Source organism: Eptatretus burgeri, chromosome 15 (genome assembly GCF_056783735.1).
Source record: "Eptatretus burgeri isolate ZD-2024b chromosome 15, Ebu_testis_v1, whole genome shotgun sequence".
In the NCBI taxonomy this organism is placed as follows: domain Eukaryota; kingdom Metazoa; phylum Chordata; class Myxini; order Myxiniformes; family Myxinidae; genus Eptatretus; species Eptatretus burgeri.
The window spans coordinates 42,706,947-42,729,513 of NC_140975.1; the positions used below are offsets into that span (position 1 = coordinate 42,706,947).

Below are 22,567 nucleotides of genomic sequence, written 5' to 3' on the forward strand. Positions count from 1 at the left end.
TGTACATACCTTGCATACCTCCATTTATTAATATTCAGTTTAACTCTGCCCTTATGTGCTCCCCTCATCCCCCCATCGTAAATAAACATCCCCATTTGTGAAATGTTTCAGCTCGTTCATGTCTATTCCTTCATTGGCTTCGCGTCCTGCGTGTTGGAAAATTAGCCAGGCCGTTGCCGTTGTAACGGGATATTTGGGACCGACGGATCTCGGCGATCAAACCGCTCGGATCGCACACGGAACGAGTACGCTAAGCGGCTCGTTCCGTACGGGAGCCGTCAAGGGTGAATTTCCCCGGTAGTTTGGACCACGTGGGTATTTAGGTAAATTGAAATTGGCAATCGACCCTACCCCACGTGGTCTGTTTATTGGCGAACTTCAGTCCAATAAGAGACCCGTACTTTTCCGGAGTTTTCCGAAAAGGTACGATCTGAATTCCGGGCGATCGGCCGAGCCGACTCTGCAGCTCCATCTAGCAGTCGTGCTCGCGGCCGACGCCCGGCCCCGCAACAACCTCACTGGGGTCTGAAGCCGCCATGTTTTTTTGGCCTACTCAACCATGCCTTGACTTGGAACAGGCCACAACAATTTCTTCACGATAAAGTTTTTTTTCACTTTCCTCACTTATATTATCGAATGCCTGTTCATCATCACTACGAATCGCTGTATACATCACTTTTGTAAGTACTATAGTTTTCAAATTAGAAGCTTGGAGCGATTTCATGCATTATAAGATATGATTTTCCACGATCCACTCTCAACGACTAATTAAAGTAAATCATCGAAATATTATTTCGGTTTTGAGGATCGGATATCGTCTGGACCAAATAAGTGTCAAATTCTGTTGTGAAATCTGACATTTTAAAGAAATAACTATGCCAATATACCTATTTACTTTAAGCAAGCAAGGTTATGTTCCCTCCTCCATAGATACACAAGAAAATGTGAAATTTCCAAAGCATTAAACTTATCTTTTTCTACTTTTTGGAGAAATATATTGAGTGAACAAAAAATTTCAGAATATGCCAAAATTATCCAGCTTCATTGAGTGATATGATTTAATACATTCACTGCTCAACCTCGTGCCGTCCCCCAGAAAGATTGCCGATGACCAGATCTGTGTCTATATTTTCGGAGGTTTGACGAGGTGCTCTGCAGGGAATCAAAGCAAATCTGGCGAAAAACGTTTGTGCGGACCCCGAACCGATGTACCACGTGATGTGTGCACAGACGAGCAGGCAAGATGCTGCAACTCTTTTGTGGATAAAGTCATTATTTGAATGAATTCATTTTATTTCGTTAACTGCTGCATGCGCGGTGAATACCAGCTTTAAAGTTAAAAGGATCTTAGATGATATGCAGCAACAGCTTTGGCAGCCGTTCCTCATCAGTCAATTAATTTGAGTGCAAGCATGAGTGCTGAAGCCAATTGACGAACTCCTTACAGTCGATATAGTGGTACCACGCTACGTCCTTCTGAGCGAATTGTTCACTCACTGCGGACACTTTTGCCTGCCACGTAATTCAGAGCCAGTGGTTCGTGCTCCGTCACCCTGAGCAAGTGGTTCCTGCTCCAAAACCTTGAGCGAGTGTTTCGTGCTCTAACACCCTGAGTGAGTTTTCGTGTTCCGTCATCCTGATCGAGTGGCTCGTGCTCCGCCACCCTGAGCTAGTGTTTCGTGCTCCGTCACCCTGATCGAGTTGCTCATGCTCCGTCACCCTGAGTGAGTGGTTCATGCTCCATCACCTTGAGTGAGTGGTTCATGCTCAATCACCCTGAGCATGTGGTTCGTGATCCGTCACCCTGATCTAGTGTTTCGTGCTCTGTCACCCTGATCTAGTGGTTCGTGCTCTGTCACCCTGATCTAGTGGTTCGTGCTCCGTCACCCTAAGCGAGTGGTTCATGCTCCATCACCTTGAGTGAGTGGTTCATGCTCCATCACCCTGAGCATGTGGTTCATGCTCCGTCACCCTGAGCGAGTGGTTCGTGCAACGTCATCCTGAGTGAGTTGTGAAATAACACCCGATTTCTAAGACATTTACCGTACAAGCGTATTTTCTCAATTACAGAGCCAAATTTTTTTTTCCACCCGTCACCTGCAGCTGTTTATAAAGAACTAGACGACCCGTGAACCCGTTGGGCTCCCGTTGTGACAGCGGTTGATGAAAAAAATCATTTCAAGAAAAAAAAAGATAGTTCCAGCGAACTATACCGCTGAGGTTGTTTGCATTGATCAAATACTCCCGAAGAGTACTTCACTGAACTTTAATATTTTTTTTCGTTGCCCGATTTGAATGAAACTTGACACTGCATACCGCAAGGGAATGGGGAGTAAGGTGGCCCTAAAATGTTTGGGCTTTCGTGTACCGTTTTGGCTGTATTTCGGGAACATACATACATACATACATACATATATATATATATATATATATATATATATATATATATATATATATATATATATATATATACACATCCATACATCCATCCATACATACATACATGATGAGAGTTTTAGTAATATATAGATGATGTTTGTGAACATCTCCCTGAAACGTCTATATAAACGCAACGTTGTTTTTCGGTGAAAGCTACTCAAGGTTTCTGTATTGTATACAGTATGTATTGTAGTTGGTAATCACACTGACTCCAACCTGCCGATTCCCGAAAAATTGCTGATATCGGCCAAGCACGTGTGTGTGTGTGTGTGTGTGTGTGTGTGTGTGTGTGTGTGTGTGTGTGTGTGTGTGTGTGTGTGTGTGTGTGTGTGTGTGTGTGTGTGTGTGTGTGTGTGTGTGTGTGTGTGTGTGTGTGTGTGTGTGTGTGTTTCATAAAGCATGACATATTCTCTCTGCTAACTCCCCTACCCTCACATACATACCTATCTCTATCTCTATCTCTATCTCTATCTCTATCTCTCTCTCTATCTATCTCTCTCTCTCGTTCTTTTTTTTTGTATACCTTGTCGAGGCTCGTGTGAGAGCTGACACACAACGCACATCAAGGGGGAATGAGACAAGAGGGTCGGGAGTGGGAGGGACAAAACAGTGGGGAACAGACACGTTAGGAGATCTGTGGAAGGGAGAGGGATGGGACGGGGAACATGGGGAATGAAAAAAATTCAAATTCTTTCTCTGTCTCTGGACATATCCGGACGGTGGTTATGGCTGGACGGTGTTTGTCTCCAGACGTGTCTGGGTAGGGTTTGTCTCCAGACGTGGTCGGGCAGCGTTTGTCTCCGGACGGTGTTTATGTCCGGACAGGAGTTTGCCTCCGGACGTGTCTGAGTGGTGTTTGTCTCCAGCCAGCTTGATTCTGGATACGTCCTGGCAGTGCTTGTCTCTGGACGCGTCCGGGCAGTATTTATGTCTGGCCGGGAGATTGTCGCCGGACCGTGTTTATAGTATAACTGGTAGAAAATGGATTTCAGATATTATTTTGTTTCCATCTTCACTGTTATTCTCTGCAAAATCATTTTGATGAAACAGTCTTCTTCTTTCGGCTGCTCCCGTTAGGGGTCGCCACAGCAGATCATCCGCATGATCCGCATAGTGATTTGGCACAGGTTTTACGCCGGATGCCCTTCCTGACGCAACCCTGGTCGCCTCTTACGACACACAGGGATATGGTACACCTATTTTAACCGGGGTATACACCGGCCCAGTATACTGGTACTCACTTGGACAACTTCGGAAGTATGACAGGCTGAGTCAACCCCCTGGTGTATTAATTCAGTGGCCCATCGGGGCTTGAACTCAGGACCTTTTGGATCCCAAGCCGCTGCCCGAACGACTGCGCCAACACCAGGCTCAGTTTTTTTTTATGAAACAGTATGAATCGTAATTAACGCTCCACCGCACGTCTGCCTTCCCTTCCTCTCACCTCACACTGTCTTCCCTTCCCCACCCCTCCTCGCTCCTCCTCTCTCCTTTCCCCTCCACCTCTTCACTCTCCCTGTTCTCTCTCTCCCTCTTCCCCCCTCTTTTTCTCCCTCCTCCCTTTCATATTACTGTAAGCAAAGTGACGGGGTGGTATTTGCTAGTGGTAAAGTTTGAGGGCCTCCCCAAGATGAAGGGCCCCCGGCTTGTGCTCCTCAGGCACCATTGTTAATCCAGGCCTGGGGATGATCGTTTGTAGCTGTCAGGATTCCAACGCAGGCTAGACAGCTTAGAGGCGAGTGTGTGTAGCCCTAGGTCTAAGTAGGTTAAGTGAGGACATGCCAGTAACAAAAAATATCAACAAATTATTTGAAACAGAATCCAGTATTTTCAACCGTTTTCTTTTGGGACACCTGTAACTGTTCAAGGTATGCTATATCTATATGGTGCAGGGGTGGTGAGGAGACAATTATCATGCCATGGAAAAAGCACAATGTGCAGTTTATCACTGTCAGGAATACGAGGCTGGTTGTAGTAGAAGGTGCACTTACATACACCCAATACGGAAATCCTGACACTGGTGGAGTTTTGTATCTACAGTGCCAGTACTACAAGCTGATAGATCCTTCGCTCGCTTCAAACAGTCCTCATCACAAGGGTGTTAAGTTTGGGAGATGTTTGAGGTTATGACCCTTGATGGCCTGGTACCAGAATTTTTTTTTGTTACCGTCCCCACTGCCATCACCAATTTAAAACAGTCCACCGGATAAGCAGTTTTCCTTCATTGGACATGACCGCTCGACCGCCCTGCGAGTCTGCAATGGAGTTCAGTTAATTGAACTCGCTCCTTCGCTAAAATAAAGGACTATGCAATGTCTTGCTCTGTCTCTCGAGCATTTACACCGCATCAGCACCAACCTTAGTTCGAGTACATGCTGAGAGAGAGGATAGAATTGCACACACCCTATTACCAAATTGTGTCGCATTCACTGAGTCTCCCTCGTGATTGCCTTGCCCTAAGAAATGTTGAAATCATTTGATCTTTCTACCAAATGAAAGAGTAGGAGGGGTACAGGAGTGGCGGGTAAAAACTGGGAGTCAACCATGTTGATGTTAACCATCCCAGTAAAACTGGGAGTAAAAGGTCCAGTCAACCATGTCAGATGCTCACAGGTCATTATTTCGGATTGAGGAAACAGCTGCTTAACAAGGAATAACGAGGAAAGTTGATGCAGGAGGCCATTCAGGCCCATCATGCCTGCGCGGCACCAACATGAGATTAAATAAATCCGTCAAGCTAACGACTTCATTTCATTGAGGGAATGGGGAGAGGAGTGGGGATGAGAAAACTGTGGCAGCTCAGGGACATCACCACGGTGTTAAAAATTAATTGAAAATGCTGTTGGTTTTTTTGTTTGGGCTATGGTTTTGAGGTTTCTTTTGGGGGGGGAGGATGGGTGGATGGGCAAAGGTGGTTTTGGGGTGAGGAATGCACAAACACCGACCACACACGATCCTTTGATGAGACCCTTCAATAGATATGACACTCCGCACAGATGCAGATGCAATCACCCATCCATACTCGAGCAACCTGCAAGTCTTGCCAATATCCCTATACCCCTATGTTTGCGATACTTCTAGGTACCTATCCAATTCCAATATAAACTTATCTACTGTTTCTGCTGCCACTACCTTTCCAGGGAGACCATTTGATGCATTAACTACTCGTTTTAATACCGTCTTAATTCCCATCTTTACTCTCAGGCTATGGCGCCTGGTCCTATCACTGTCTATTCTGCTGAAGAACTCTTCTGCACTTATTTTATCTATACCCTTCATTATCTTAAGCATCTTTATCAAATTCCCTCATAACCATCTCTTTTCTAATAGATAAAGTCCTGTCTCCTTCAGCTGCTAATCATAGCTTGGAAGGACCATTCTTAGTCATCGCTGCAGGTAAAACAACGAAACTTTTGTTGTCAGGTTCTTTACTTCCTGAGCTAACGAAGGGAAGTATGAGACAGGGACATTTACCAGATGTGTTTAGCTCATGTCCTACATTAAGCAAGGTTTAGCTCACCTTATACAAAACAATAAAGGCCAACTAAAGCACCGACACCTAAGTATTTCGGCTCCCACGCCTTGTCTGCCCACTTGTGTATACCCACGATGAGATTATAAAAGATAGGAGAGAGAAATACATAAAAGTGCTGGGAAGTCAGCATGTGGGTGGTGGTATGAGTTGCACAGCGCATTTGTACGGGTCTTGTTGAAGTTATTTTTGAACGCTTACAAAGGACCATACACATGCAGAGCTCTATAATAATATTGGCACGGGATTTTGATGATGCATTACTTATAATCATAAGGCAAACTTCTGGAAAACAGGTGCACTTGGCATTCCAAATTAAATAAAACTGCCTATCTGGCCTTTGAGTAAACTTAACCTGGCTCATGGAGGAGGAGGAAGAAGGTGTGGGAACACAAGAGGTGGAAACAAGAATTTTCATCAACGAGTTGAGGTTATTGAACTATCTTCGCCAAGGTTGTGGGTTCAAATCCACAAATGAGAATTTAGATCATATGTTTCTGGAAACCGAGTTTTGTCTCATAAGAATGACAATATTGCTCTTCATCATCAGCAAAAGCCTGGATGGCTCATTAATGACCTTCAGAGAGGGCATCATCCACCTGAGCCACCCCTAGTCTGCTGTACATCATGCAATGGTAGTCCACACATCGTGGTCGATTATTAATTCCTCAGGGTATGACCTGGGATAGGCACTAAAATGCAGTCAATGAAAAGACCCAAAATCTCTTGAAACACAATTTGTCGGCGTCATCATCATCATCATCATCATCATCATCATCATCATCATGAACCATGGCCTGTGCAGAGCGTTGGTGCTGCCAAAGCAGTTATTAGGCTACAATCCTGGCCAGGTCGCCACTCCGACTCAGGAAGTCATGGCAGGAAATTGGGATGTGTTCCATGCTGCTGGTGATAACTCGCCTACTCTTAACGAAAGACACCGATGGATATTTAACGTCAACCAACTAATGCAGGCAGACGGGATGCCTGTTTAACATCCATCCAAGGGATGGCATACACATTGATGAATCACCCTGCCTGTGAAACACCAGAATGACAGTTAATGGCTGGGCTGAGATTCTAGGAAGGGGTGGGGGGGGGTAACAAAGTGAGATTTGGATTATGCTTTCAGGAAAAAAAAAAAAAAATATATATATATATATATATATATATATATATATATATGTAATCACATGGAAGCATGTCAAAAACACAAGAAATGCAAATGAGACAACCCTCAGGTTTGCTCTGTAGTTCACCACTGCCAGATGCATATCCAAAGCGAAATGACCAAATTGAAATCCAACCAAGTGGCCATCGGCTTAGTCTGGAGGGAACATTTTATTCAAATGTTTACTGGTCCTCCACCCCTGAGAGAGCAGACAGGTACATGACGTATGCTATGAATAATAATGAATATAGTAAGAAGCAAATCCTTGCCGTGCAGACCTTCGCATAATGAGAAGAGACAAGAGAGAAATCAAAGCTTGGGCTATTTCAGGAAATTGTGCAGATGAACCGGCATGTTCCCTTTCTATCACATGTATCACACGAACATGTTTGAGTCGCATTGACCATGCTCACGGAGGGTGCTGTCCGCTTTACCAATCTGATTTACAAATAGACAATTTGCACTACACACGTCCACAAGACCGACTGGGAACTCTGGGCAGATTCATCCAATTGAGTGAGCGGAGTGAATGGCTTTGCAGTGACCCTTAAATGATGGAGAATGCTAAACATACACCTTAATGGACCATGCAGTGAAAAAGAAAAACACTATTTGATTATTTTGGAAAAACCAGACTTGGTGGTTTAATGGCTTGAGTGTCTGCTCTGAGTCGAGGAGGTCAGTGGACTTTTAAAATGATACATGCTGCTTCCTTCCTTGACATTCAGCATTTACAAAGGATAGGGCATGCACAAAGAACCATATGTTGGCAACCATTGTGCAGGCTTTGATTTTCCTAGTGGTGATCTCCTACATTTAAGTTCCTTGTGAGGGAACTCTTTTTTTAATGTTATTATTAATGCTTCAGTCACATTTGGCTCGGCGGCCGTAGGGTCTAAAAAAATCTACGGCCACTAGCAATTATAGGGCGGCCGCAGTATTTCCTCGGTCACACAATGTAGCAGTCACATATGTTTTTATTTTTCGGGGAGCCGCACGGGGTATTTAGAAATTGTGGAGACCGAAAACGTGGGGGTGCCGTACGGTCTTTGATTTGATGTTGCACGGTGACCTTAGGGCGTCCCTGCGGCGGCCATAGAATTTTCAAGGCAGACGCAAGGTGGCCTCAAGGTGCCCGCAAGGCGACCGCAGGGGGGCCCTAAGGTGAACGTGCGGCCAGACGGACGGTAACGAGTGGGTATATATATCAGTTCTTTTTCATATGTATATCATATCTCATATCTGTCATATAGATTGTGGACCAGGTTATATACAGATGGCGCTAGTTGTTCCTCAACCGCAGAGGCTGGGCTACCTGCGCATGCAGCTGAGGCGGGCGGGTGAAATGTGATGATGTGTGTGGCAAACACCTATACTCTGATCTCTAGCGGTAGCGCACGGTGAACGCAGACTGCGATGGAGGCCGTACGTAGGACGCACGGCGGGCGGAGGGGAACCGTGCATCGACCCTGCGTTGCCCGCAGGTAGTCACACAGACCGCAAGGCCACCGTACGGTCAACACAGGGATGCCTTAGGACTACCCTACGGCGACCGTGGAGATAGTGCGGCCGCCGTAATTTTTTGGGGGTTGGCAAAATTCATTTTTCATTGATAAGAGCCTATGGCAGCCACACGAATAACGCAAGCCCACCGTACGCCCTAGGTACGGTCGACGTGGAACACATCTACATCATGGCTATGGCTTGTCGAATTGCTACGGCCTACCTAGAAATGAAAAAAGTTATAACTCCGCGCTATAATTCCACGGAGACCCCTACGGCCTGTAAAAGATAGCCATACGCCCTAGGGCCACCCTGAGGCCACCTCAGAAACTCTGCGGCCGCCGCACGTTTCTGTCAATTCAGGGGGGTACAGCCGCCGTATCCTAGCCGTAGAGTAAATGTGACTAAGGGGTTATCTACTAGACCTGGTGTTGGCTTAAAGGTTAAGGTGACTGGCTTGGGGTCTTGAGTTTGGGTCTTAGTCGTGCCATTAAATGACACCATGTGGATTGACTCAGCCTGTCATCCTTCCGAGGTCAGCAAAATGAGTACCAGCTTACTGGAAACAGGGGGAACTGCATCAATGGCACAGTCACATTCTCAACAACGATGCAACCAGCAGCCACAGGTTTACACACAAAATAATAACAAACAAACAAAAAAATAAACCAATGTCACCCGCAGGGTGACCCGTATCTTGCCAAAAGGTGACCACGTGTGACTTCTTTAAGGTCACACTGAGGTGAACAGAGCTGCTATCCACCAGGAGCGACTCCTTGAGGAATATCTGCCTACGAGAGATTCCGATGAGAATCGTTCTACAGAGTAACCATGAAAAATATGCATTTGCCTCATAACCTCACCAAATGACGTCATAATGTCTTAAGCTTGACATATCTAGAAAACACTCATCGAGGTGTTCAATTTGAGGTACTACACGATATATGGTTCCTAAAACTTGAAAATTTGACCTTGGGGTCAAATATGTTTGACCTTAGGTGCTAACCATGAAGGTCAAGGCCAATCACCACCAAAAATTAATCAGCTGAGCGCCAGACCATGAACTATATTCCCATGAAGTTTGAAGACTATCCGATCAAAATTACTCAAAAAATAAGGGTTTCGTCGACTCCCCTGATTTGCGACAAAGTGACCTTGACCTTTGACCTTGACCTTCAAAATTTTATGCGCTGAAAGGGACCTCTATAGGCCTCTGATATGCGAAGTTACAAAAATTTCCAATGATAACTGTGCTCTGCAGAGTGATTTATACGTGATTACAGACAAACAAACAAACAAACAAAAAAAAACAAAACAAAAAAACATACAAGCTGACTAACATATCTTGCAAAAACTTCGTTTTGGCAAGATAAAAATAACAATAATATTAGCCTTCAATTTACTTGGTCTGGATATGATTGCACCAGATTTTTTTTTCTCAACACGTCTACATTCTTTCCCCAAAAGATTAAATGTGACTGCAAACTGCTGCAGATATGATGTACAGGCAACACGTTGCATTGTGGAGCGCCGTCTCCTTTGACAGGCTGTTTAATTGGCTGTCCTTTCCGCAATCAAGCGGACAATGAAGATCAACTGAAATATTTACAACTCGAGTGGAGTTGTAGACATTCTGGATACAATTTGCGAAGCAACTTGGAGCAATGGACCTGGCCACCCACGCCAGATATATATTTGGGTTGTGTCAAAGCAATCATAGCTGACAGCAACATGAAACTGTGATAAAAGAGGGAAAAAAGGGGAGGTGGACCCATAAAGAGGGGGAAAAAGTAACGAGCATAAAGAGCAAGGCCAAGGAATCGAGAAAATAATGAACGTCAGTGCACGAAGGACATTGCTTGACGGCTACTATTTTGGTAGCGTGGGGGTGCTGGCCCAACGAGTTTGCCATCATTGACTCTCTTCCGAATTTCGACGTTAAGTATGCATTGTTTTCATGATAGCTTTAACTGTCGCCTACAATCCGCGAGTTAGGAATCTGGAGCGTGAATTGCAACGACACAAACCACACACCTTGGCAAGGCAGAAGCTGCATGGTTCAACAGGACTGCATTTGAAAAGACAGAAGCCTGATGCAAATCTGAAAAGAAATCCAAGAGGCCATCTTGCCATATCCATGTGGATTCTTTGTCTCCTCAACATCCCATTCTTCATGCATTATCCTTGTCTTCTTTCTGCTTTCTTGTTTATATGTTTCTGTTAAATGGACCCTCATGTACATCTATAGGTGTGACCACAAAATCATCATCGTCATCATAATCATCGTGTACCTGCAGACTCTTTAAAGAGCATCAGTGCTGCCAAAGCAGTCTCTTAGTAAGGGTCATTGTGGGTGGTTTGTCGTTTCCTTTCCAAGTGAGTTCGATTTGCTAACAAATATGGGTAGCATTTTGGAAGTTGACAAGAGTGCCAGTGATAACTCACTTACTCTTCCCAAAGACGCTGTGCGAACTTTTACGTGCTCCAACGACCAGTGCTGGGCAGATGGGTCCTCCGGCTCAACGTCCATCCCCTCGCTCTGCATGGGAAACACTATGATGACGGTTTATAGCTGGGTCGGTCGACATTCAAATCCAGGCTAGACAGCTCAGAGGGGAGTGTGCAGACCTATCGGCTGTTCTGAGATTTCCATCTCGTATAACAGGATGACTTTGTGGATAAATGACCTCAAAAACTCATGGATAAAATGAGGTGGAAACCTGATGTGACTAACAGAGAAATGATCTGAATGCTTTGTTTCCAAAATTACGTGTCAAGAATCTGAGTAATCCCACAAAGAAATATGCAAATAAATTGGTTCATTAAATGTTTCCAAACAAAGGTCTTGTTGCTGTCATCTGGCATGGCCAGAGGCTGGAATGAGTAAAAACCTTTCTGCCAAACCACACCCCACATTTCATCTACACTCCTAAACACATATCACATCTGCCTTCTCCTCCTCACCTCCATCCCCCAACCAAGTAAACCCCTCCACAGCTTGTCTGCCTGGTAATTGCAAGCCACTCACAACTTACTTGCTAACAATGACGATATATTTTGAACTTACACGAACATTGTAAACATCACAATCGCTGATCTTCCATGAGGCTCGATACCTGTGAAAAAGAAAGAAAAGAACGTTTTAAAATAATGCTACAACCATGACATTCGATTATCGACCGAGACCAATCATCATCTTCCAAAAAAAATTATGAAAAACACAATTCAGAACCACCAACTTTTCGAAGATTGCTTTCGCTGTTGCACCTCTGAGCACAAGCAATGCAGTACCTTCCACTCCGTTCAAAGTCCGCAGTATCATGGTTCGATTGGACAGCACCTCGGGCAGAGCGCCTGCAGTAAATAACCCGTCATTCTCACGTCACCTCTAATGAAAAATCCAGCGCAGCAAACCACTTTGCAGGATGGAATATGTAGAAATGAAGATTTCGAGCTCTACCTGACCTGGTGTGAAACAAGCAGGTTATAAGGATGTTCGCTGCACTATAAGCTGAGTAAATAGTCAAAGGGGAAAGTTGGCATTGTAAGCCGTGGATGTGTTCACGGGCCATCGGTCTCTCATTGGTCTCTGATTTGCAAGATGCTGAATATGGGACCATCGGGTGACTATGGTAACCAACTGGCTTGATGGTCCTTCCTCACCTGGCCGCGGAATCCCTGGATCGAGTGGACCGAAAGGTGCCGGTAATACGCCGAAACAGCAAACACAACGCATGTCCCTCGCGATCCAACTTGTTTACATTTCGATTGACACAAGCCTGTCTGTATTTACGCGTTTATAGTGTTTACAAAGGGCACGATGTGTGGCAATAACACCATAAAATCTCACGGACTTTCATCTCCCGAAGAATCTCACACCACAGGTGTCGCGACCGAAGGACTCTGACAACACGCAACGACTGCCAACATGAGGGTTAGAGACGCTTCCAATTTCGGAGAGATTTCAAATCTCATGCTGACTTGATCAAATGAAACCTCAGGCTTTCTCAGTCTCCCTTTCATCGGACGACATCACATACGTATCACTCATTATTTTCTAGCTGATAGTCTTCAGCTCATTTAATTAACAATAAAGGCTGTAAATTGTCCAAGGTTTTGGGAAGTTTTTACTTTTATTTTCAAACCAGCTGTTTACTCACCATACAGGTGGGTATAGAATGTGATTTTGAAGTGGAGTTAAACTTCTTCCATGAAAGCAAAGATTGTATCGTATGCAGGTGATAATTTGATAAACGATGTCTTATTACGTACTTAATAGACGTCCTCACGTTCGACTACGTACTTTTGTCTTGCTGGGGAGAGGCCGGAGCTTGGATTGCACATGTGCATTTGCCTGAAATTAGCTCCTGCCTCACGCTCTCTTGCTAAGTGGGATGGAGCTTTCCACGCTCTCTTGCTAAGTGGGATGGAGCTTTCCACGCTCTCTTGCTAAGTGGGATGGAGCTTTCCATGCCCTCTTGCTAATTGGGATGGAGCTTTCCACACCCTCTTGCTAAGTGGGATGGAGCTTTCCGGCTTCTTGTTAAGTGAGATGGAGCTTTCCACGCTCTCTTGCTGAGTGGGATGGAGCTATCCACGCTCTCTTGCTAAGTGGGATGGAGCTTTCCACGCCCTCTTGCTAAGAAAAGGGTGAAGCTTGCATCAAGCAAGCAAGCAAACTCAGATATATATATATATATATATATATATATATATATATATATATATATATATATATATATATATATATACATACATATATATATAGTCAATCAGCTGACCAAATAAGAGCAACAGCATGACATGACATCATGTTGGGTATGCACACCACATCACCTCCAATGCCAGAAGACACTTGGATGTCTTAGAAACCGAAATTTACAAGTCACAAACAAAAAAAAAATGGAGCTGTCTACCATAGTTTTACCCTTGTTACGAGTTCCTCGGAATAGAAACGACACAATAATTTATTTGTGACCACAAACCAGATACGGTTATAATGCAAAACACGTCCTGACTTGGTGAAGCAGCAAAGCACAGATCGTGAACAGCCGAAACAACACAACCTGGGAGCAACAATGGTCGTCTGCCACCCAGCAAATTGTTTCTGCCCTGTTGCAATGTCGGTTTCTAATCGATCCGAGTGTGCCCACGGAAGACTCCAGCAGTGGAAGCGATGTGGAGCACATGTGCAGCATGACGTCATGTCATACCATTGCTAATATTAAGACGGAAGAGCCATTTTTTTGGTTTATCAGTTAAAAGCTAGATATTGTGGTATTTGTAAGCATTAGTAAATGCCTGTAAAAGAACGATTAAAATTGACAGTTATATGTTATAAGTTTTGTTTAGCACAGATTGGTAAACTGTAATATAAACTGCTTGATGTAATGAGCTAATTTTGAGTGTAGATGGCAGTATTGTACTGTAAACTGCCAGGTAAGATTCATGAAGGTGCTGGAACGTTCTCAGATGAAACTTCCAGTATGGACTAGAATCGCATTTGCTGGAAGGCACGAGATTGTTTTGTGATCCTATATATAAACCCACGAGAGGGAGGGGTAGGGAGCCGGGAGACATGTGACGAGACATGTGTTTCGATCGTCCCCGTGCTCAATTTAACTATGATGAGTAAACGAGGTGTTCATGTCCAGAGCAGTTGTTAATACGTGGAGCCAATCGTAATCAGGTTGATTAAAACTCATTAAGATTGTGTATCGGGGAAAAATTCATTTGAGCTCTTGAATCATCCTGGACAGGCCAGCGTGTGAGAGAGAACACCATGACAAGGCTCGATTGTTCGACAGCCACGGTGGACGAGGTGAATACGCGTGAGTTGTGCCGGCAGGATTGGGACACTGTGTGGCAGAAACACTCAACGCGGGAATCGGAGTTGGAGACTGTATGTAATGTTGAACTTCCTCATTTGACTTTGAATCTGTTTATTTGAAATACAAGTTTCAAAAACGTTACGCTGTTGATGTGGTCACTGTAACGCCACTCAGAAGTCGCAGACACCAACTGACAAAGATCCATTCAAGTGGTAGCCGACATGTACGTTCGTTCAGGCTCGTGAAGCTCAAACCTTGGATTGCAGTCATTAGAGAAAGTGCTGGGTTCGGCAACACGAATAACATATGTACACTGAAGAGTAAGGAAGGAAACCCCGAAGGTGGGTGTATCACCCCTGATGTGGTTTTGCTTTTACTCCCGAGTACATTCCACCCAGTTTGGTGTACAGCATTTACAGTGATAAATACACACCTATATACATACATACTTGCAAATACCACCCATCGAGAGGGAGGAGAGGGAGGGAGGAGAGCGATGCCTCACCACACATCACTATACACTCCAGTAGGGAAGGGTGTGAGGAAGGGGTGGGGGGGAGCAGGAGAAAGAGGGATGGAGAGAGAGGTGTAGGAAGAGAGAGATTGAAGGGGGAAGAGAAGGGTGAGGAGTGAGGAGGGAAGGGGCAAGGAAGGGGGAGCTAGAAAGGGGACGGAGCGAGAGAAAGAGAGAGGGTGGGGGAGAGAGAGTGAGAGGGTGGGAAAGAGAGGAGAGGGGGGAAGCGATTCCTCACCACATGTCGCTATACACTACAGGAATAGGGTGTGCGAACGGGGAAGGGGGGGGTGGGAGAGCAAGAGAGAGAGAGAGAGAGAGAGAGAGAGAGAGAGAGAGAGAGAGAGAGAGAGAGAGAGAGAGAGAGAGAGAGAGAGAGAGAGAGAGAGAGAGGAAAGAAAGCTATGAGCACTTGCGTCTCCATGCGTTTATAAGCATTGCGACGTATCCAGTGATTTGTAGGTATGATGATGATGAGAGACATTCGATGATATGAGTGATATGAGGAAAGTGAAGAAAAAAAAATCCTTAAGAAACTGTTGCGGCCTGTTCCAAGTCAATGCAATGTTGGGCAGGCCAAACAAAATGGCAAATTAAGACCCCCAGCAAGCTGGCAGAAGGTTGACTCAGGGGCTGACCAAGGATGGCACCTTGATAAAGGTTAATCAAATAAGGCTGTTTATAATCTTCAAAATGGGTGTTGAAATTTACCCAAACACCCATGTTACTGTGTTACAACACACAGTAACATGTTCTACATGTTACTGTGTGTTGCTAGTTCGGTTTTGTTTCAAAAATCGTGCTATTTTGTGAGTATTTTTGTCGACGTTCTTACCTGTGCTTGAGGCCGAGGCTTGAGGCCTACCGGTTCCACTCGGTGTTCGATAGTTTTTTTTTTTTGTTTGTTTTTTGTCCCCATTACCTTCAATTTCTATCCTCCCCATTACCTTCAATTTTGATCCTCCCCACTTTCCAAACATCCCCCATTCTCCCAACTAATCTCTTTCTTACCTTAAAGAAAAAAAAAATAAAATAAAATAAAATAAAATAAAATAAAATAAAATAAAATAAAATAATACCCTACTACAACAACAACACGCTCACCTTCTCCCGATTCTGCTTCTTCTTCTTCCTCTTAACTTCCTCCTCGTCTTCTTCCTCGATTTTTTTTTTTTTACACTTCCATGACCTAATCTGTTGAACTCTCTCATATATCAATATTAACAACAAAAAAAAAAATATATATATATATATACCCAACAACACGCTCACCTTCTCCCGATTCTGCTTCTTCTTCTTCCTCTTAACCTCCTCCTCGTCTTCTTCCTCGATTTTTTTTTTTTTTTTTTTTTGCACTTCCATGACCTAATCTGTTGAACTCTCTCATACATTATTTTTAACAACAAAAACGATCTTATAATGCTTCACCTTCCTCTCTCACACATGTGGTACTCTTTACTGTTTCACAATGCACTACTCTTCTGCTATTTTAACAGACTGCTCTCATTTCGACCTTTCCTTCATTCCTTGCCTAAAAAATCCAACTATTACAGCGCTTCTTCTCTCCATGCTCTGAATTCGCCTTCATTGCATCCATCAAGAATTGTGTTAAATCGCATCTCTGACCTAAAACTTTTAAAAACCACAGTTTGCCATGGATGCTCGCTTTCCATCAAACATTCTTTTTTTCCAACTTCAGTGCCAACTCACCCCCCTCACCCCTCACTCTCACTCTCAAAGCAACCATCCCACTCTTCTCCCTCCAAGCCTCCCTCTCACCTCTCTCAAAAACTCCCCCCTCACCTTTCTCCCACCTTTCATCCCCCTCACTCTTCCTTCTCAAAGTTGCCCCCCCTCTCATCCACCAACCTGCCTCCCTCCACTGCCCTCTCACCTCCATCTCTTCACTCCACCTCCTCAAATCCTCAACTGCCTTCTTCCTTGTCTCTTGTCCCCCCTCTCCCCCAGCACCACAGAGCCTTTTCTCCTCCTCATTCGGCCCCCTCCCCTCGCTGTTCTGCAATACCCCACACTCCTTCAGCAACCCTCCTTACCTGCCCCCCTCGTCCCTTGTCCTACCCTCCCCCTCCACCTCCTGCACCCAAAGCCTCCTCCCCTTCTTCTTCATTAAAAGTGTGGACCTCAAATATCCGGGGCCTTCGCTCAAACCTTTCAGATCTTTCCATACAGGTTGCCACTGACAAACCAGACATTATCTGCCTAACAGAAACTTTCCTCTCCCAAGACGTGTCTGACTCCCAAGTATCTCTCCCTGGCTACTCCCTCTTACGGTATGACAGACCTGAGCCTCGTCCTGGTGGAGGTGTTGCTCTCTTCATCAAAGACTCTATTCCTCACTCTCCATGCACTGCTCTCACTCCCCCACACCCCCAGGAATACCTCTGGCTTCGGCTTCCCCTCCACTCCCACCTCATGTTTATATGTGTACTGTACCGTCCACCGAACAGTGATGACTCCATCTACACCTCACTATCCGAAAACATGGACCATCTTCTATCTTCTCATCCAAACTCTCTCTTCCTCTTATGTGGTGACTTCAATTGTCATCACGCCAGTTAACTAGGTGTGGGTACCTCTCTCACCTGCCATGGCACCTCAGCAAAAGCTTTCTGCGACTCATTGGGACTGACTCAATCTGTCAACTTCCCGACCCGGATCTCAACCAATGGTACTCCATCTCTTCTGGATCTGGTTTTGACAAATTTCCCTGACAATATCTGCTGCTCTTCCTTCGCTCCAATTGGTTCTTCTGACCACGTCCTTGTCAAAGTGGACATCTCTCTGGCTGTTATCAGAGAACCACCTCACCGCCGTCGAGTCTGGCATTTCACTCAAGCCGACTGGCAGGGTCTCCGAGCAGCCATCAAACTTACAGACTGGTCTCCTATTACTACTTTCTCAAACATCAACTCATCACTGGGAATTCTTTCAAAGAAACTTGCTCTCCCTCATGCACAGATTTATCCCCTCTCGTGTTCAGTTGTCTTACCCTTCCTCCCGCCCTTGGTTTACTGAAGCTTGTGGCGAGGCAGTTGTCCTGAAACAACTTGCCTTTGCCTCATGGAAAGCAAACCCAACTGAGGGCAATCTCAGTTCTTTCCACAAAGCTCGGAACAAGTGTGTATCTACCCTCAGGAGAGCCAGAAAACAACATCTTTCTCATCTCAAGTCTGAACTCTCAAACCTCTCTCCCTCCTCAAAATCCTGGTGGCGTTTAATCAAATCTGTTTCTGGTGTATGTTCCCCCTCCATCCCCTCCTTACCTCAAATGGCCGCACTGCTGATTCCACACTTGATAAAGCTGAATGTCTAAACTCGGTGTTTGCAGCTAATTCTTGTGTCCTAAACCCATCACTATCTCTACCCACTTTACCCAGTCGCACCCAACTGTCCCTGGACTCTGTATCCTTTTCTCCTGACAAGGTGGAGAGCTTGCTTTCAAACCTCGAGGTCAGATTCTGCAACGGTCCAGACGGCATCAGCCCACGTGTCCTCAAAGCCTGCTCTTCTGCTCTTGCTCACCCTCTCTCTGTTCTATTCACCCTCTCATTTGCCCAAGGTCATCTGCCATCTGCTTGGAAATCTGCTAACATCACTGCCCTGCATAAAAAAGGTGCAAAAACAGATCCCTATAACTACAGACCAATCAGCCTTCTCCCAATCATCAGCAAGGTGATGGAATCCATCATCGCTTCAGATATGAAATCCTTCCTCTTCTCCAATGGCTTGATTTCCAATCATCAATTTGGTTTCAGACCAGGTCACTCTACCCTGGATATGCTGCTTCTGCTCTCCCATCAATGGATGGAGGTCCTCCAATGCCAGACAGGAAATCCGAGCCGTATCCCTGGACATATCACGTGCTTTTGACACAGTCTGGCACCCTGCCCTACTCACCAAACTCTCTTCCCATGGTATTCAAGGCCATCTCCACTCATGGCTTGCAGACTTCCTCTCCTGTCGCAGTCAACGTGTGGCCCTAAATGGAGTTCTTTCATCCCCTCTTCCTGTGCAGGCTGGAGTTCCTCAAGGTAGCGTTCTGGGCCCTGTTCTTTTTCTAGTTTTTATCAATGATCTCTCGGACTCTCTGGAAAATCCTCTATTTCTCTTTGCCGACGACTCCACCCTCTGCCGTACCATCTGTCATCCCTCAGACCGGCAAGCAGCAGCTTCTTCGCTCACTGCAGATCTGGATAAAATCACAAACTGGTCTAACATGTGGAACATGTCTTTCAATCCAGACAAATCTCACACTCTCACTATGTCTCTTCGAAAGGACCGTTTACAAAACCCCCCCCATCCACTTTCTCAACAATCCTCTGGAAGAAGTCTTTTCTTTCAAGCTTCTAGGTCTCACTATCTGCCATGACCTTTCCTGGGAAAGTCACATTTCCAACCTCGCCTCAAAAGCCAGTCGCCGACTGGGAATCCTCCGTCGTGCCAAGTCCTTCCTCGGCCCTCTTGAGCTCCTGACCACTTACAGAGCTTTTGTCCGTAGCCTGATGGAGTACTGCTCTCCCCTCTGGGCTGGTGCTCCTGCCTCCCACCTTTCTCGGCTTAACGCTGTCGAAACCAGGGCATTTAAGATCATCGGCATCTCCCGCAATGAAGCTGAGTCTTTGGGCCTCTCACTCAATCACCGCAGGTTGGTCGGTGGTCTTTCTGTCTTCTACCGACTCCTCTCCAGCCTTGCCCCCCCTGCTCTCTCTGCGATTTGTCCCCACCACATTTCCACAAGGCACTCAAGGTCCGCCAACAACCCCCTTCTGGTAAAACTACCAAAATCACGAATCACTGCTCATCTTCACTCTTTCATTCCTCTTTTTTCCCGCCTTTGGAATAAACTTCATCACTCTATTCTTTCCCATTCTTCCCTCCAGGCTTTCAAAACAGCTGTTCACCACCACCTCTTATCTTCCCCCATCCAAATCCTCGATCTTTTCTACCCCCGATAATCCACCCAGCCACTTCCTTCATTTCTCCTGCTTTCCTTCCTGAAAGTCCCTGTAATGTCCATCTTCTCTTCGCCATGTTCCCCGTCCCATCCCCATCCCTCTCCCTTCCACAGTTCACCTAATGTGTCTGTTCCCCACTGTTTTGTCCCTTCCACTCCCGCCCCTCTTGTCTCATGCCTCCTTGCTGTGAGTTATGTGTTTGCTCTCATACGAGCCTCGACCAAGGTATACAAAAAAAAAAAAAACACCCAATTTTCATTCATGTGCGCTACCTTAGAGTTCCCTTAGTATGCATGCAAATTTTGGGGTCACAAGGTTTCATGGTTTTAGAGTTATGGAGGAGATGGGACTGACTGACACACACTGACATTTGTTATTATAGATAGATAGGTCATTAATGAATGTTTAGCATACCGATTCCTTATTTCAGAGCATCCTGTCCGAGTCTGGGAGGTCAGCGGTTCGAACCTTGGCTGAGCACTGAGCAGATACCAAGCACTATAAATGGTACGTGCTCCTTCCTTGCTTGAGACTCAGTATTTCAAAGGATAGAGCATGGACAAAACAACCATAATTTGGCAATACCACCTTACACTTTGATGAGCCTAATGATCTCCTCCAGTGTGGAAGTTCCTTATAAGGAAACAAATCCTGTATTATATTGTCAAATAAAGATGATCAGAAAAAAGAAGCTTAAAACCTTGTATTTATTTATATAATGTAAAGTTTTTGAAACAAATAAAGTGAAAAAGTTGAAATGTTTGATATAAATGAAAATAAATGAAAAAAAAAGAAGTTTTTGATGAAGTTTAAAAGGAAAAAAAAAACCCCCAAATTTAAATCAAGAAAGATAGTTGCAGGTTTAAAATGTTGCACAATTCGTCGATCCGGTGGCTGTACTCCATACCCAGAAGTGCTTGCTTTATCCTTCAATCCACCCCATGTCGCTGATCAGCTGTGTTGTTGTTGGCACCGAGTTTCCTCCTCTGGTCAACACTCACCCCACCTTGCTCCCGGAGACGAAGAAACTCTCGTGAACGAATGTCAGCCTATGGACATTGAGCGACACATCACCCATCGATTCCTTGCAAATTCTCCGAGCTTTCCCCAAATAACTATCCGACATTCCCCAATCAATTTTCAATGCCATCTCCATTCTACATATGTCGTTTTCTAAATGCATTCGTTATTAGTTTCCTCCATATTCCTTCAAAACCTTCATTGCCTCCTATCTACCACCGACACCAACCAGCCTGTGAATATACATTGCTACAAGTTGTTTTTATTAACAAATGCAATTTAGCCAACATTCATAGGCAATCTCATTATTGGCTCAAACTTTTGGGAAAGCAATTGTATTTTACACTCTGCTGAAGGAAATCAGGAGGGAAGGTTAAATCATGAACCCTCAACCTCTGAAATTTTAATAAACTGTACCCAAGGTTTCTGAGGTCCTTTGGCAAACACTACACGACCTGCATTTTGTTCTTTCTCACCACTTTTAGTCCGTCTATGGTCTTGATTTTCCATAATCGAACTCAATTTTGATTTGCCTTTGTTACACGATTGCCACTTCTCCCACCACCCTCACTTTTCTTTCAGCGCAACAAATATCCTCACCTGCCGAATGGGTTCTGGCACTCGGTAACGGAAGCATGCAAGGGCGAGTCGGGTTGCCGTGTCCAGCGATATGCGGTGACCGACCGAGATGTACACAGGGTTGGAGCAGCCAGAGCAGCCAAGCAGGGCCTGCAACACCAAAAAGGCCGATATTCAGGTTTTGTTCCTCAACCAGATCCAACATTGTCTGCTGCACTTGCTTGCTCTCCGTCATGCCTTATACCAAGTCTCTCTGTGAAATAAACAGAAATCTACTCAACAACCGCGTCCTGTTAATGAGATCCAGGTAAAAAATTAGAATGAGTGCGGTCCATCTTGAATTCAAGTCCACAAATTGCATTGTGAAAGAGAGTAAAACCTGCAAAGTGAAGTTTATATTTCTCACCATCTGCACTTAATTTTGTTGCGGTTCTGCAAAACCGGCACTCCTCCGAGGCAATGGCATCCAACATAGAGCTATCGCGAGACAGTTATGTCGTTAGTATTCGTTTAGCTGGCCCTTCCATATGTCTAGTGGGTAAATGGGACAAGATGCATTGTGTAGGGCTTTTAGTTAGGTCTTCAATCCCCTATTCTTTAATTTATTTCACACACAAAACACGCATCCATGCACTCAGGCCAGTAACGCTATCTCGATACGATATCCAGATTGGTATCTGAGATGAGGCCATTGGAGCGTCAAGAAGGTGCAGTGATCGCCTCATTTGCATATGTGTGCAATTTCCTGTTCAGAAGGCTCGCCATAAACCAACCACCTCACCTCAAATCATCACCACGCTCACTACAATGCCATCACTCACCATAATTCTCACATCACCTTCTAAAAATCCCCACAACATCCTTTGTCTGACCAGAAATGCCACAACCATGACCAACCACTTCAACCTCCTCACCACAACCGTTTCAACCACTCACAACGCCTCAACGCCTTTACTACAAATTCCACAGTGCTTCCTCTACCTCACAACAACCGCTATAAAC

At 45.0% G+C, this 22,567-nt stretch overlaps 1 protein-coding gene and 2 long non-coding RNA genes across 13 annotated transcripts in view; 1 reads left to right on the forward strand and 2 right to left on the reverse strand.

The window, feature by feature from the left end:
* The window catches only part of LOC147012047 (uncharacterized), a 66,470-nt gene extending 50,479 nt beyond the window's left edge, over positions 1 to 15,991 (reverse strand). The window contains exons 1-3 of one of the 9 annotated variants that reach the window (XR_015051945.1): positions 15,826 to 15,991; positions 11,885 to 11,999; positions 11,713 to 11,761 (exon numbers count right to left, since the gene is read on the reverse strand). This is a non-coding gene — a long non-coding RNA (uncharacterized LOC147012047). Of the gene's footprint in view, positions 1 to 11,472; positions 11,762 to 11,884; positions 12,111 to 12,308; positions 13,273 to 15,825 lie in introns of those variants that run through there. The other 8 variants (XR_015051941.1, XR_015051940.1, XR_015051939.1 and 5 more) reach the window with 8 other exon arrangements.
* On the forward strand, positions 12,156 to 21,703 carry LOC147012049 (uncharacterized). The gene is made up of 3 exons (XR_015051948.1): positions 12,156 to 12,344; positions 20,397 to 20,473; positions 21,569 to 21,703. It is a non-coding gene; the product is annotated as an uncharacterized LOC147012049 (long non-coding RNA).
* ENDOV (endonuclease V) overlaps positions 20,096 to 22,567 on the reverse strand; it is a 78,565-nt gene continuing 76,093 nt past the window's right edge. The window contains exons 6-7 of one of the 3 annotated variants that reach the window (XM_085858133.1): positions 21,587 to 21,715; positions 20,096 to 21,015 (exon numbers count right to left, since the gene is read on the reverse strand). In XM_085858133.1, coding sequence (XP_085714259.1) covers positions 20,896 to 21,015; positions 21,587 to 21,715 — 249 coding nt within the window. In that variant the 3' untranslated portion in view covers positions 20,096 to 20,895. The remainder of the gene's footprint in view (positions 21,016 to 21,586; positions 21,716 to 22,567) is intronic. The other 2 variants (XM_085858131.1, XM_085858132.1) reach the window with 2 other exon arrangements.